General features: G+C 37.0%; 1 protein-coding gene and 2 non-coding genes across 3 annotated transcripts; 2 read left to right on the forward strand and 1 right to left on the reverse strand.

Moving 5' to 3' along the window:
* The first annotated feature begins 322 nt into the window (after positions 1-322).
* LOC112778896 (uncharacterized) lies at positions 323-2,110 on the forward strand. Its single transcript, XM_025823169.1, has 4 exons — positions 323-698; positions 986-1,575; positions 1,635-1,967; positions 2,084-2,110. The coding sequence occupies exons 1-4, from the start codon at positions 323-325 to the stop codon at positions 2,108-2,110; spliced, it is 1,326 nt and encodes a 441-aa protein (XP_025678954.1).
* A 7,510-nt stretch (positions 2,111-9,620) lies between these two features.
* On the forward strand, positions 9,621-9,728 carry LOC112780389 (small nucleolar RNA R71). Its single transcript, XR_003191230.1, has one exon. It is a non-coding gene; the product is annotated as a small nucleolar RNA R71 (small nucleolar RNA).
* A 6,679-nt stretch (positions 9,729-16,407) lies between these two features.
* On the reverse strand, positions 16,408-16,515 carry LOC112780621 (small nucleolar RNA R71). The gene has a single exon (XR_003191445.1). It is a non-coding gene; the product is annotated as a small nucleolar RNA R71 (small nucleolar RNA).
* Positions 16,516-16,911: the final 396 nt, after the last annotated feature.

A 16,911-nucleotide genomic window follows, 5' to 3' on the forward strand; every position in this document is an offset into this window, starting at 1 on the left:
TTAACAAAATTTTCATTTCTACCCCTTTTTTCAAAATGTTTGCTGTGTGTAACAGTTCTTTTTAGTTTTTGTTGTAAGATTAATGGAAGCTAATGTAAGTTTACTTGTATATTTTGATGGTGAAGTTATACCATATACAACTGAGGATGTAAAATTTATTTGTAGAAATCTATTTTTTTTTTACTATTTCTTGCACGTTGTCATTTGAAGAGTGAAAAAATAGATTATGCCAACACATGCATAGAAATATTTCAAAAAAAATTAGTAATATTTTATACAAGCAACCGGTATTTTTTTCGGTAGTGTGATACAATTTCAATCGATGAATGCGATTGATGAAGCCACTATGCTTGAAATGTTAATGATTTATAGACAGAATCAAGCTCATGTGCCAATCCTGAAGTTGTATGTTGAGTTCGAGCAATTGGGTAATACCCACGAAGCAGATGAATCGTTGCTAAGTGGAGAAGACAACATAGACTGGAAAGAAAACAATAGTGATAGTGAAGAAGAGTTCTTAGCCAACAATGACATGTTGGGAGGAAACGACGGAGGGAACAAGAGTCATCCTGAAAGGGAAGTTCATGGTTCAATAAACACGATCGCAAGCCGATATTCATTCGATGTGCCATTTTTCATGCGTGCTTTGGACCTCGACGCTATGCACGCACCAGAATTTGCTGAGTTTGCAAATCCAAGTATGTGACTTTATCATTTTGTAAAGAATGTTGGTAAAATTTTAATTTTGTTTTTAAAGAAGGCAGATTATTTCAAGATTTTGCATGTTGCCACAGTAGTTGATAGTAAGGTTATTTTGCACCGAAAATAAAAAATAAATAAGTTTCATTATTTTGCTTGATATGGTAACTTCATGAAACAAACTACCTATAGACCAGTGATATTTTAATTTTATTTTGAGTTAAGATGTTAAACGCTATGAGATGTAGTTTTATAGAACTTTGAAATTGTTATTCCTTATTTGTAGGCATTCCCTTTGTGCAAGATGGTGAGTTTGCTGTTGGAATGGAATTTGGTTCTAGGGAGGATATGGTCATGGCAATTAGGAGGTATACCCTTTCTAAAGGGGTCGATTACAGGGTCTACGAGTCTGAGCCTCTGACGTTTTATGCAAAGTACCTGCAGTATGGTAGAGGTTCTGATTGGCTAATTCAGGCTAGTTTGATTCAACGAAAGTGTTGTTGGAAAATTAGGCGATACAATGAAAGTCATATGTGTACTATGGGAATGATTTCTCAAGACCATTCAAAATTGGATTCAGACACAATTGCGGATGCTATCAGGCCTCTAGTTGAAGTCGACCCATCCTTGAAGGCCCGACTCGTCATTGCAGATGTTCAATCGAAGTTCAACTATACTATAAGTTATCGCAAAGCTTGGTTGGCAAAACAAAAGTCAATTGCAAAAATGTTTGGTAGTTGGAAAGTTTCTTATGAGTCTTTTCCTGCATGGTGTATGGCAATGTGTGCTCAGAACCCAGGATCCATGGTTCAGCAAGATACTACACCAGCATATCATGGATCTGAAGTGGAGGAAGGCATCAAAATAATGCATCGAGTATTTTGGAGTTCCATCCATGCATTAGAGAAATCCGACACTGTAAACCATTCGTGCAGGTTGATGGCACACATCTGTATGGTAAATACAAAGGAGCTCTATTGGTTGTTGTGTCTCAAGATGGAAACAAAAATATTGTGCCACTTGCTTTTGCCATTGTTGAAGGAAAGACTGCCGATGTATGGTATTTTTTCCAAAATAATCTACGGAGGAATGTCGTCAGGAGGGATGGTGTAGGTATTATTTCTGATTGGCACGACTCTATTAGCGCAGCGATGGCTAGATGTAACGATTCGTGGAGTCCTCCGAGGGCATTTCATCCTTTCTGTGTGAGGCATATCGCATCAAACTTCTTACGAAGATTCAACTCACCGTACTTGCAGAAACTCATTGTAAATATGGGTAAAGCATGTTTTTTTATACAAAGCTGGTCGCTGTGGATTTAATTTGTGTTATACTTTTAGAATTAGTAATGAGTTGTATTATCTTGAAACAAATTTCTGTGTAGGGTGTTCGAAGACAGAACAACAATTAGGGCTGGAAGTGAGTCAAGCCAGCTCATGAGCTAGCTCGAGCTCGACTCATTAATAGCTCGATAAGCTGAACTCGTGAGCTGGTAAGCCGAGCTTGAGCTTGGATAAGCTCAGCTCATTAGCTCGTGATCTGCCTTGATTATATATATAATATTAAAAGTATAGATAAAATGCATATAGGATATGCGTATTAATAATTTAATATATATATATACATATAAAATAGTAATATATAATTTTATATATATATTAATGTTCTTAATTGTTTAAAATTTTATAGTCATTTTTTATATATAATTTTGATGTAGGACATAAATAAAAAAATTATAATTGATAGATAGACAATGTATTAAATTTATTTTTTTAATATTTTTAATATATAAATTATAATTTATTGATATACTGATGAGCGGATAATTTATACGCTTTTTGGCATTGTTTTTACATAGTTTTCAGTATGATTTAGTTAGTTTTTAATATATTTTTATTAGTTTTTAAATAAAAATCACATTTCTGGACTTTACTATGAGTTTGTGTATTTTTCTGTGATTTCAGGTATTTTCTGGCTGAAATTGAGGGACTTGAGCAAAAATCAGATTCAGAGGTTGAAGAAGGACTGCAGATGCTGTTGGATTCTGACCTCCCTACACTCAAAATGGATTTTCTGGAGCTATAGAAGTCCAAAGGGTGCGCTCTTAATTGCGTTAGAAAAGTAGACATCCAGGGCTTTCCAGCAATATATAATAGTCCATACTTTGCCCGAGTTTAGACGATGTAAACTGGCGTTCAACGCCAGCTTCCTGCCCTATTCTGGAGTTAAACGCCAGAAACAGGTTGCAAAGTGGAGTTAAACGCCAGAAATAGGTTACAAACTGGCGTTCAACTCCAAGAGAAGCCTCTACACGTGTAAAGCTCAATGCTCAGCCCAAGCACACACCAAGTGGGCCCCGGAAGTGGATTTCTGCATCATTTACTCATTTATGTAAACCCTAGTAACTAGTTTAGTATAAATAGGACTTTTTATTATTGTATTTACATCTTCGGATCATCTTTGATCAGTTATATGCTATCTTAGACCTTTATGGGGGCTGGCCATTCGGCCATGCCTGGACCACTATCACTTATGTATTTTCAACGGTAGAGTTTCTACACACCATAGATTAAGGTGTGGAGCTCTGCTGTTTCTCATGAATTAATGCAAAGTACTATTATTTTTCTATTCAACTCAAGCCTATTTCTTATCTAAGATATACACTTGTTCTTCAACTTAAGGAAGGTGATGATCCGTGACACTCATCATCATTCTCACCCATGAACGCATGCCTGACAACCACCTCCGTTCTACTTGCAATCGCTTAAGTGCATATCTCTTTGCCTTCTGGTTCATGACGCATGGTTGCCTCGCCTGACAACCGAGCCTTCCATTCCATGAGATCAGAGTCTTCGTGGTATAGGCTAGAATTATTGGCGGCCATTCTTGAGATCCAGAAAGTCTAAACCTTGTCTGTGGTATTCCGAGTAGGATCCGGGAAGGGATGGCTGTGACGAGCTTCAAACTCGCAAGTGTTGGGCGTAGTGACAGACACAAAAGAATGACTGAATCCTATTCCAGTATAATCGAGAACCGACAGATGAATAGTCGTGCGGTGACAGCGCATTTTGGACCATTTTCACTGAGAGGGCGGGATGTAGCCATTGACAACGGTGATGCCCTGCATAAGCTTGCCATGGAAGGGAGTAGGAATGATTGGATGAAGACAGCAGGAAAGTAGAGGTTGAGGAGGAACGAAAGCATTTCTATACGCTTATCTGAAATTCTCACCAATGAATTACATAAGTATCTCTATCTCTATACTGCCTGACTGAGATTTACAAGGTGACCATAGCTTGCTTCAAGCCGACAATTGGTGCGCAGAAATTGTGATTACACTTTAATTATGTAAAATTCATCGCTCTTTCTTTCCCTGGTAATGGCACCAAAAACATGATGCCAATACCATGGTTCACAACTTCGCACAACTAACCAGCAAGTGCACTGGGTCGTCCAAGTAATACCTTACGTGAGTAAGGGTCGAATCCCATAGAGATTGTTGGTATGAAGCAAGCTATGGTCACCTTGTAAATCTCAGTTAGGCGGATATAAAATAGTAATGTGGTTTTCGAAAATAATTAATAAAATAGGGATAGAGATACTTATGTAAATCATTGGTGAGAATTTCAGACAAGCGAATAGAGATGCTTTCATTCCTCTGAACCTCTGCTTTCCTGTTATCTTCATCCAATCAGTCTTACTCCTTTCCATGGCTGGCTTTATGTAATGCATCACCATTGTCAATGGCTACTTTCGGTCTTCTCTCGGGAAAATGATCCAAATGCCCTGTCACGGCACGGCTAATAGTCTGGAGGCATCACCCTTGTCAATGATTTCATCATATCCTCTCAGTGAAAATGGTCAACGCACCTTGTCACGGCACGGCTATTCATCTGTCGGTTCTCGATCATGCTGGAATAGGATTTACTATCCTTTTGCGTCTGTCACTACGCCCGGCAATCGCAAGTTTGAAGCTCGTCACAGTCATTCAATCATTGAATCCTAATCAGAATACCACAGACAAGGTTTAGACTTTCTGGATTCTCTTGAATGCCGCCATCATTCTAGCTTATACCACGAAGATTCTAATTAAGAGATCTAAGAGATACTCATTCAGTCGAAGGTAGAACGGAAGTGGTTGTCAGGCACGCGTTCATAGGGAATGATGATGATTGTCACGTTCATCACATTCAGGTTGAAGAGCGAATGAATATCTTAGAAGCGAAATAAGATGAATTGAATAGAAAACAGTAGTACTTTGCATTAATCTTTGAGGAACAGCAGAGCTCTACACCTTAATCTATGGAGTGCAGAAACTCTACCGTTAAAAATACATAAGTGAAAGGTCCAGGCATGGCCGAGATGGCCAGCCCCCAAAACGAGATCACAGGATCAAAATACAATCCAGGATACCTAATACAATAGTAAAAGGTCCTATTTATAATAAACTAGCTACTAGGGTTTACAAAAGTAAGTAATTGATGCATAAATCCACTTCCGGGGCCCACTTGGTGTGTGCTTGGGCTGAGCTTTGAGTGTTGCACGTGTAGAGGTCCTTCTTGAAGTTGAACGCCAACTTTTGTGCCAGTTTGGGCGTTCAACTCTGGTTTTGGCTCCTTTTCTAGCGCTGGACGCCAGGTTTGGGTAGGAAGCTGGCGTTGAACGCCAGTTTACGTCGTCTATTCTTGGCCAAAGTATGGACTATTATATATTTCTGGAAAGCCCTGGATGTCTACTTTCCAACGCAATTAAAAGCGCGCAATTTTAAGTTCTGTAGCTCCAGAAAATCCACTTTGAGTGCAGGGAGGTCAGAATCCAACAGCATTAGCAGTCCTTCTTCAACCTCTGAATCTGATTTCTGCTCAAGTCCCTCAATTTCAGCCAGAAAATACCTGAAATCACAGAAAAACACACAAACTCATAGTAAAGTCCAGAAATGTGAATTTAACATAAAAACTAATGAAAACATCCCTAAAAGTAACTAGATCCTACTAAAAACATACTAAAAACAATGTCAAAAAGCGTATAAATTATCCGCTCATCACAACACCAAACTTAAATTGTTGCTTGTCCCCAAGCAACTGAAAATCAATAAGGATATAAAGAAGAAAATATACTATAAATTCCAAACTATCAATGAAACATAGCTTCAATCATATGAGCGGGACTTATAGCTTTTTGCCTCTTGAATAGTTTTGGCATCTCACTCTATCCGTTGAGGTTCAGAATGATTGGCATCTATAGGAACTCAGAGTTCAGATAGTGTTATTGACTTTCCTAGTTCAGTATGATGATTCTTGAACACAGCTATTTTATGAGTCTTGGCCGTGGCCCTAAGCACTTTGTTTTCCAGTATTACCACCGGATACATAAATGCCACAGACACATAATTGGGTGAACCTTTTCAGATTGTGACTCAGCTTTGCTAAAATCCCCAAATTAGAGGTGTCCAGGATTCTTAAGCACACTCTTTTTTTGCTTTGGACCTTGACTTTAACCGCTCAGTCTCAAGTTTTCACTTGACACCTACACGCCACAAGCACATGGTTAGGGACAGCTTGGTTTAGCCGCTTAGACCAGGATTTTATTCCTTTAGGCCCTCCTATCCACTGATGCTCAAAGCCTTGGGATCCTTTTTATTACCCTTGCCTTTTGGTTTTAAGGGTTATTGGCTTTTTCTGCTTGCTTTTTCTTTTTTTTTTCTTTTTTTTTCTTTCTATTTTTTTTTCGCCTATTTTTATTTTATTTTTTTTTCTGCAAGCTTTGTTCTTTGCTGCTTTTTCTTGCTTCAAGAATCATTTTTATGATTTTTCAGATTATCAAATAACATGTCTCGTAGTCATCATTCTTTCAAGAGCCAACATATTTAACATTCTTAAACAACAACTTCAAAAGACATATGCACTGTTCAAGCATTCATTCAGAAAACAAGAAGCATTGTCACCACATCAATATAATTAAACTAAGTTCAAGGATAAATTCAAAACTCATGTACTTCTTGTTCTTTTGAATTAAAACAGTTTTTATTTAAGAGAGGTGATGGATTCATAGGACATTTATAACTTTAAGACACAGTTACTAACTACTAATGATCATGTAATGAAGACACAAACATAGATAAGCACACAACATAGAAAACGAAAAACAGAAGAAATAAGAACAAGGAATGAATCCACCTTAGTGATGGTGGCGTTTCCTTCTTGAGGAACCAATGATGTCCTTGAGCTCTTCTATGTCTCTTCCTTGTCTTTGTTGCTCCTCCCTCATTGCTTTTTGATCTTTTCTTATTTTATGGAGCATGATGGAGTGCTCTTGATGTTCCACCCTTAGTTGCTTCCAATAATTGTGTGGGAGAAAATGTATCCCCTGAGGTATCTCAGGGATCTCTTGATTTGCAGTTAAATGTTCTACCACTGAGCTATAGACCCTTGATGAAAGCTTTTGTCTTCCCTTTTCTCTTTCTAGAGGTTTCTCTGGCTTTAGGTGCCATCAATGGTTATGGAAAAAACAAAAAAGCTATGCTTTTACCACACCAAACTTAGAATGTTGCTCGCCCTCGAGCAAAAGAAGAAAGAATAGAAGAAGAAGAAGAAGATATGGAGGAGATGGATGGGTGTGTGTATTCGGCCATATGGGTGGGATTGGGTGGGAGAGAGATGTTGAATTTTGAAGGTAGTGTGTGTATGGATGTGAGTGGTAAATGGAAAACAGAAGGGATGATCATGAATGAAAAGAGAGATGATGAGGTAGGTGGGGATCCTGTGGGGTCCACAGATCCTGAGATGATCCTGTGGGGTCCACAGATCCTGAGGTGTCAAGGCATTTACATCCCTGCACCAATTTAGGCATGTAAAATGCCCTTGCACACAACTCTGGGCGTTCAGCGCCAGGTTGGTGCCCATTTTGGGTGTTCAACTTCCATTTGTTGCCATTTCTGGCGTTGAACGCCAGAACCATGCTTGTTCTGGGCGTTCACCGCCAGGATGCTGCCCATTTTGGGCGTTCAGCGCCAGAACCATGCTCTGTTCTGGCGTTGAACGCCAGGCAGATGCTTCCTCCAGGGTGTGATTTTTCTTCTGCTGTTTTTGATTCTGTTTTCAATTTTTATATTTATTTTGTGACTCCACATGATCATGAACCTATAAAGACATATAACCAAGAAAAATATAGTTAGATAAATAGAAATTGGGTTGCCTCCCAACAAGCACTTCTTTAATGTCAATAGCTTGACAGTGGGCACTCATGGAGCCTCACAGATGTTCAGAGTATTGTTGAAACTCTCCAACACCAAACTTAAAGTTTGGATATGGGAGTTCAACACCAAACTTAGAGTTTGGTTGTGGCCTCCCAACACCAAACTTAGAGTTTGACTGTGGGGGCTTGGGTTGACTCTGCTTTGAGAGAAGCTTTTCATGCTTCCTCTCCATGGTTGCAGAGAGAGATCCTTGAGTTTTAAACACAAGGGAGTCCTCATTCCATTGAAGGACTAGTTCACCTCTATCAACATCAATCACAGCTCTTGCTGTGGCCAGGAAAGGTCTTCCTAGGATGATGGATTCATCCTCTTCCTTTCCAGTATCCAGGACTATGAAATCAGCAGGGATGTAAAGGCCTTCAACCTTTACAAATACGTCCTCTACTTGTCCATATGCCTGTTTTCTTGAATTGTCTGACATCTCTAATGAGATTTTAGCAGCTTACACCCCATAGATTCCCAGTTTCTCTATTACAGAGAGGGGCATGAGGTTTATTCCTGAACCAAGGTCACACAGGGCCTTAAAGATCATGGTGCCTATGGTACAAGGTATTATGAACTTTCCAGGATCCTGTCTTTTCTGAGGCAATGTCAGTTGATCCAGATCACTTAGTTCATTGATGAACAAGGGAGGTTCAACTTCCCAAGTATCAATGCCAAATAATTTGGCATTCAGCTTCATGATTGCACCAAGAAACTTGGATGTTTGCTCTTCAATAACATCCTCATTCTCTTCAGAAGAGGAATACTCATTAGAGCTCATGAAGGGCATAAGGAGGTTCAATGGAATCTCTATGGTCTCTAGATGAGCCTTAGAGTCCTTTGGTTCCTCAGAGGGAAGCTCCTTATTGATCACTGGACGTCCCAGGAGGTCATCCTCCTTGGGATTCATGTCCTCCTCTCCTTCTTTGGGTTCGGCCATGGTGCTTATGTCAATGGCCTTGCATTCTCCTTTTGGATTCTCTTCTGTATTGCTTGGGAGAGTACTAGGAGGGATTTCAGTGATCCTTTTACTCAGCTGGCCCACTTGTGATTCCAGATTTCTAATGGAAGATCTTGTTTCATTCATGAAGCTTACAGTGGCCTTAGATAGATCAGAGACTAAGTTTGTTAAATTAGAAGTGTTTTGTTCAGAGTTCTCTGTCTGTTGCTGAGTGGATGATGGAAAAGGTCTGTTTCTTCCACCATTATTAAAGCCTTGTTAAGGCTTTTGATCCTTCCATGAGAAATTTGGATGATTTCTCCATGATGAGTTATAGGTGTTTCCATAAGGTTCACCTAAGTAATTCACCTCTGCTATTGCAGGGTTCTCAGGATCATAAGCTTCTTCTTCATAAGAAGCCTCTTGAGTACTGTTGGATGCAGTTTGCATTCCATTCAGACTCTGAGAAATCATATTGACTTGCTGAGTCAATATTTTGTTCTGAGCCAATATGGCATTCAGAGTATCAACCTCAAGAACTCCCTTCTTCATAGGCGTCCCATTATTCACAAGATTCCTTTCATAAGTGTACATGAACTGGTTATTTGCAACCATGTCAATGAGTTCTTGAGCTTCTGCAGGCGTTTTCTTTAGGTGAATGGATCCACCTGCAGAAGTATCCAATGACATCTTTGATAACTCAGATAAACCATCATAGAATATATCCAGGATGGTCCATTCTGAAAGCATGTCAGAAGGATACTTTTTGGTCAGTCCTTTGTATCTCTCCCAAGCTTCATAGAGGGATTCACCTTCTTTCTGTCTGAAGGTTTGAACATCCACTCTAAGCTTGCTCAGCTTTTGAGGAGGAAAGAACTTGGCTAAGAAAGCCTTGACCAGCTTATCCTAAGAGTTCAGGCTATCCTTGGGTTGAGAATCCAACCATATTCTAGCCCTGTCTCTTACAGCAAATGGGAAAAGCATGAGCCTGTAGACTTCAGGATCTACTCCATTAGTCTTAACAGTATCACATATCTACAAGAATTCAGTTAAGAACTGAAAAGGATCTTCAGATGGAAGTCCATGAAACTTGCAGTTTTGCTGCATCAGAGAAATTAATTGAGGTTTCAGCTCAAAGTTATTTGCTCCAATGGCAGGAATGGAGATGCTTCTTCCATGTAAATTGGAATTAGGTGCAGTAAAGTTACCAAGCATTCTCCTTGCATTGTTGTTGGGTTCGGCTGCCATCTCCTTTACTTGTTCAAAATTTTCAATCAAGTTGTCTCTGGATTGTTGTAATTTAGCTTCTCTTAATTTCCTCTTCAGAGTCCTTTCAGGTTCTGGATCAGCTTCAACAAGAATGCCTTTTTCTCTGTCCCTGCTCATAAAAAAGAGGAGAGAAAAAGAAAAGAAGAGGAATCCTCTATGTCACAGTAAAGAGGTTCCTTATTGTTAGTAGAAGAAAAGAAGAAGAGAAAAATCTGAACTCAGAAAGAGAGAGAGAGGGTTCGGATTTTTGGTGGGTGAGGGAGAGATGTTAGTAAATGAATAAATAAATAGAATAATATGAGAGAGGGGAAATTTCGAAAATAAAAATAAAAAATAAAATAATAAAAAAGAAATTTTTGAAAAAGGGGGAAGATATTTTCGAAAATTAGAGAGAGAGAGTTAGTTAGGTAGTTTTGAAAAAGATAAGAAACAAACAAAAAAAGTTAGTTAGTTAGTTGAAACAAATTTTGAAAAGGTGAGAAGTTAGGAAGTTAGAAAAGATATTTTGAAATCATATTTTGAAAAAGATAAGATAATAAGATATTTTTGAAAAGATATGATAGAAATTAGTTTTTGAAAAAGATTTGAATTTTTTTGAAATCACAATTAATGACTTGATTCACAAGAACTCACAAGATATGATTCTAGAACTTAAAGTTTGAATCTTTCTTAACAAGCAAGTAACAAACTTGAAATTTTTGAATCAAAACATTAATTGTTTATGTTATTTTCGAAAATTTGTGATAAAAATAAGAAAAAGATTTTTGAAAAATTTTTGAAATTTTCGAAAATAACTAAGAATTTTGAAAAAGATTTGATTTTTGAAAAAGATTTTGAAAAAGATGAGATTTTCAAATTGAAAAGTTGATTTGACTCATAAGAAACAACTTGATTTTAAAAATTTTTGAAAAAGTCAACTCAAATTTTCGAATTTGATGAGAGAAAAAGGGAAAGATATTTTTTTTTATTTTTTGAATTTTTATGATGCAAGAGAAAAACACTAAAAAGATGCAATGCATGAAATTTTTAGATCAAAACAATGAATGCATGCAAGAATGCTATGAATGTCAAGATGAACACCAAGAACACTATGAATGTCAAGATGAACACCAAGAACATATTTTTGAAAAATTTTTTATGCAAAGAAAACATGTAAGACACCAAACTTAGAAATCTTTCATGTTTAGACTCTAAGAAACGAAAAATACACATGTAAAACAAGAAAAGACACAAAACATGAAAACATCAAGATCAAACAAGAAGACTTACCAAGAACAACTTGAAGATCATGAAGAACACTATGAATGCATGATATTTTCGAAAAATGCAAGATGCATATGCAAGTGACACCAAACTTATGATATGACTCAAGACTCAAACAAGAAACACAAAAAATATTTTTGATTTTTATGATTTTCTAATTTTTTTTTTTTGGATTTTTCGAAAATTAATTGAAAAAGGAAAATAAGGATTCCAAAATTTTTAATATGAATTCCAGGAATCTTGCATTCTTAGTCTAAAGCTTCAGTCCAGGAATTAGACATGGCTCACTAGCCAGCCAAGCTTTCAATGAAAGCTCCGGTCCAAAACACTAGACATGGCCAATGGCCAGCCAAGCTTCAGCATGTAATTCAGACATGACATGCCTGACATACCCTACAGTCGTATAACAGCTGATGGTTGGAAGCCTCAGTCCAAATGAATTTAGACATGGCTTTACAGCCAGCCAGGCTTCACATGCTTCATGAAACACTAGAATTCATTCTTAAAAATTTTGAAGCCATAGAATAATTTATTTTTGAAAACATTATTTTTATTATTTTTTTTTCGAAAACAAAAGAAAAATTTTTGAAAACAAAACAAAAAGAAAATTACCTAATCTGAGCAACAGGATGAACCGTTAGTTGTCCAAACTCAAACAATCCCCGGCAACGGCGCCAAAAACTTGGTGCGCAGAAATTGTGATTACACTTTAATTATGTAAAATTCATCGCTCTTTCTTTCCCTGGTAATGGCGCCAAAAACATGATGCCAATACCATGGTTCACAACTTCGCACAACTAACCAGCAAGTGCACTGGGTCGTCCAAGTAATACCTTACGTGAGTAAGGGTCGAATCCCACAGAGATTGTTGGTATGAAGCAAGCTATGGTCACCTTGTAAATCTCAGTTAGGCGGATATAAAATAGTAATGTGGTTTTCGAAAATAATTAATAAAATAGGGATAGAGATACTTATATAAATCATTGGTGAGAATTTCAGACAAGCGAATAGAGATGCTTTCGTTCCTATGAACCTCTGCTTTCCTGCTATCTTCATCCAATCAGTCTTACTCCTTTCCATGGCTGGCTTTATGTAATGCATCACCATTGTCAATGGCTACTTTCGGTCTTCTCTCGGGAAAATGATCCAAATGCCCTGTCACGGCATGGCTAATTGTCTGGAGGCATCACCCTTGTCAATGGTTTCATCATATCCTCTCAGTGAAAATGGTCAATGCACCCTGTCACGGCACGGCTATTCATCTGTCGGTTCTCGATCATGCTGGAATAGGATTTACTATCCTTTTGCGTCTGTCACTACGCCCGGCAATTGCGAGTTTGAAGCTCGTCACAGTCATTCAATCATTGAATCCTACTCGGAATACCACAGACAAGGTTTAGACTTTCCGGATTCTCTTGAATGCCGCCATCATTCTAGCTTATACCACAAAGATTCTAATTAAGAGATCTAAGAGATACTCATTCAGTCGAAGGTAGAACGGAAGTGGTTGTCAGGCATGCGTTCATAGGGAATGATGATGATTGTCACGTTCATCACATTCAGGTTGAAGAGCGAATGAATATCTTAGAAGCGAAATAAGATGAATTGAATAGAAAACAGTAGTACTTTGCATTAATCTTTGAGGAACAGCAGAGCTCTACACCTTAATCTATGGAGTGCAGAAACTCTACCGTTAAAAATACATAAGTGAAAGGTCCAGGCATGGCCGAGATGGCTAGCCCCCAAAACGAGATCACAGGATCAAAATACAATCCAGGATACCTAATACAATAGTAAAAGGTCCTATTTATAATAAACTAGCTACTAGGGTTTACAGAAGTAAGTAATTGATGCATAAATCCACTTTCGGGGCCCACTTGGTGTGTGCTTGGGCTGAGCTTTGAGTGTTGCACGTGTAGAGGTCCTTCTTGAAGCTGAACGCCAGCTTTTGTGCCAGTTTGGGCATTCAACTCTGGTTTTGGCTCCTTTTCTGGCGCTGGACGCCAGGTTTGGGCAGGAAACTGGCGTTGAACGCCAGTTTATGTCATCTATTCTTGGCCAAAGTATGGACTATTATATATTGCTGGAAAGCCCTGGATGTCTACTTTCCAACGCAATTAAAAGCGCGCCATTTCAAGTTCTGTAACTCCAGAAAATCTACTTTGAGTGCAGGGAGGTTAGAATCCAACAGCATCAGCAGTCCTTCTTCAACCTCTGAATCTGATTTCTGCTCAAGTCCCTCAATTTCAGCCAGAAAATACCTGAAATCACAGAAAAACACACAAACTCATAGTAAAGTCCAGAAATGTGAATTTAACATAAAAACTAATGAAAACATCCCTAAAAGTAACTAGATCCTACTAAAAACAATGTCAAAAAGCGTATAAATTATCCGCTCATCAACAATCTCCGTGGGATCGACCCTTACTCACGTAAGGATTATTACGTAGACGACCCAGTGCACTTGCTGGTTAGTTTTGCGAAGTTGTGACAAAATGTGATTCACGTTTGAGAGCACCAAGTCTTTGGCGCCATTGTTGATGATCGCAATTTTGTGCACCAAGTTTTTGGCGCCGTTGCCGGGGATTGTTCGAGTTTGGACAACTGACGGTTCATCTTGTTGCTCATATTAGGTAATTTTATTTTAATTTTAAGCCTTTTGTTTTTATTATTTATATTTTTGAAAAAAAATATTTTTTCAAAAAAAATAAATTATTCTATGTTCTTCAGAATTTTTAAGAAGGAATTCTAGAGTTTCATGAAACATGTTGAAGTCTGGCTAGCTGTAAAGCCATGTCTAACTCTTTTGGACCGAGGCTTCTACTCATCAGCACAGAAGCAAGTTGAATGAAGTATCAGCTGTTGTATGTCTGATTTGTATCTGCTAAAGCTTGGTTGGCCATTGGCCATGTCTAGTGTTTTGGACTGGAGCTTTCACTGAAAGCTTGGCTGGCTAGTGAGCCATGTTTAATTCTTGGACTGGAGGTTTAGACTAACATTGCAAGATTTCTGGAATTCCTATTAAAAATTTTGAAATCCTTATTTTCCTTTTCAAAAGAATTTTTGAAAAATCCAAAAAAAAAATTAATAAAATTATAAAACCAAAAATAATTTGATGTTTCTTTCTTGAATCTAGTGTCAAGTCATAAGTTTGGTGTCAATTGCATGTTTATCCCTTTCTTGCATTTTTCAAAAATTCATGCATTGCATTCTTCATGATCTTCAAGTTATTCTTGATGAATCCTCTTGTTTGATCTTCATATTTTCTTGTTGTGCGTTGCATCTTGTTTTTCATATGCATTCTTGCATTCATAGTGTCTAAAAATTAAAAATTTCTAAGTTTGGTGTCTTGTATGTTTTTCTTTTCTTGAAAATTTTTTAAAATAAGTTCTTGATGTTCATCATGATCTTCAAAGTGTTCTTGGTGTTCATGTTGACATTCATAGTGTTCTTGCATGCATCATTTGTTTTGATCCAAAATTTTCATGCATTGAGTCTTTTTGATGTTTTTCTCTCTCATCATTAAAATTTAAAAATAAAAAAAATATCTTTTCCTTATTTCACTCATAATTTTCAAAAATTTGATTTGATTTAGTCAAAAGTTTTTAAAATTTAGTTGTTTCTTATGAGTCAAGTCAAATTTTCAATTTAAAAACCTTATCTTTTTCAAATCTTTTTCAAAAATCAAATCTTTTTCATTTTTTCTTTCATATTTTCGAAAATTCAAATTGATTTTCAAAATCTTTTTCTTAATTTCATTTCATAATTTCAAAATCTTTACTAACAATTAATGTGATTGATTCAAAAATTTTAAGTTTGTTACTTGCCTAGTAAGAAAGGTTCAATCTTTAAAGTTTAAATCATATCTTTTTGTTTCTTGTTAGTCAAGTAATCAACTTTAATTTTCAAAATCAAATCTTTTATTTTAAAATTTCTTTTTCAAATCTTTTTCAAAATAAGTTTCAATCACATCTTTTTCAAAATCAATTTCAAAATCTTTTCTAACTTCTTATCTTTTCAGAATTTGATTTTCAAATCTTTTTCAATTAATCCTATCTTTTTGTTTGATTCTTATCTTTTTCAAAACTACCTAACTAATTCTCTCCCTCTAATTTTCGAAAATCACCTTCCTCTTTTTCAAAATTCCTTTTTAATTAACCAATTATTTTAAATTTTAATTTTAATTTTATTTCTTTTTCTTATTTTCGAATTCTAACCTTAATTTAAATTAAAAATAAAAATATTTTAATTTTAATTTATTTAATTTTCGAATTCTTCCCTCTCATCTCCTTCTAATTATTTATTTATTTACTAACACTTCTCTTCATCTCAAAATTCGAACCCTCTTTTTCTCTTGGTGTTCGAATTTCTCTTCTTCTATTCTTTTCTTCTTCTACTCACACAAAGGAATCTCTATATTGTGACATAGAGGATTCCATATTTTCTTTTGTGTTCTCTTCTTTTTCATATGAGCAGGAACAAGGATACGAACATTCTTGTTGAAGCTGATTCTGAACCTGAAAGGACTCTGAAGAGGAAGCTAAGGGAAGCTAAAGCACAACTCTCTGGAGAAAATCTGACTGAAAATTTCGAAAAAGAAGGAGACATGGCCGAAAATAATAACAATGCAAGGAAGATGCTTGGTGACTTTACTGCACTAAATTCCAACTTACATGGAAGAAGCATCTCAATCCCTGCCATTGGAGCAAACAATTTTGAGCTAAAGCCTCAACTAGTTTCTCTGATGCAACAGAATTGCAAGTTTCATGGACTTCCATCAGAAGATCCTTTTCAGTTCTTAACTGAATTCTTGCAGATCTGTGATACTGTTAAGACCAATGGGGTTGATTCCGAGGTCTACAGGCTTATGCTTTTCCCGTTTGCTGTAAGAAACAGAGCTAGAATATGGTTGGACTCTCAACCTAAGGATAGCCTGAACTCTTGGGATAAGCTAGTCACAACTTTCTTAGCCAAGTTCTTTCCCCCTCAAAAGCTTAGTAAGCTTAGAGTGGATGTTCAAACCTTCAGACAGAAAGAAGGTGAATCCCTCTATGAAGCTTGGGAGAGATACAAGCAACTGACCAAAAAGTGTCCTTCTGACATGCTTTCAGAATGGACCATCCTGGATATATTCTATGATGGTCTGTCTGAATTATCTAAGATGTCATTGGACCATTCTGCAGGTGGATCCATTCACCTAAAGAAAATGCCTGCAGAAGCTCAGAAACTCATTGACATGGTTGCAAATAACCAGTTCATGTACACTTCTGAAAGGAATCCTGTGAGTAATGGGACGCCACTGAGGAAGGGAGTTCTTGAAATTGATACTCTGAATGCCATATTGGCTCAGAATAAAATATTGACTCAGCAAGTCAATATGATCTCTCAGAGTCTGAATGGATTGAAGGAATCATCCAACAGTACTATAGAGGCATCTTCTGAAGAAGAAGCTTAAGATCCTGAGAACCCTGCAATAACAGAGGTGAATTATATGGGTGAACCC

The sequence above is a fragment of the Arachis hypogaea genome, chromosome 19 (genome assembly GCF_003086295.3).
Source record: "Arachis hypogaea cultivar Tifrunner chromosome 19, arahy.Tifrunner.gnm2.J5K5, whole genome shotgun sequence".
Lineage (NCBI taxonomy): Eukaryota > Viridiplantae > Streptophyta > Magnoliopsida > Fabales > Fabaceae > Arachis > Arachis hypogaea.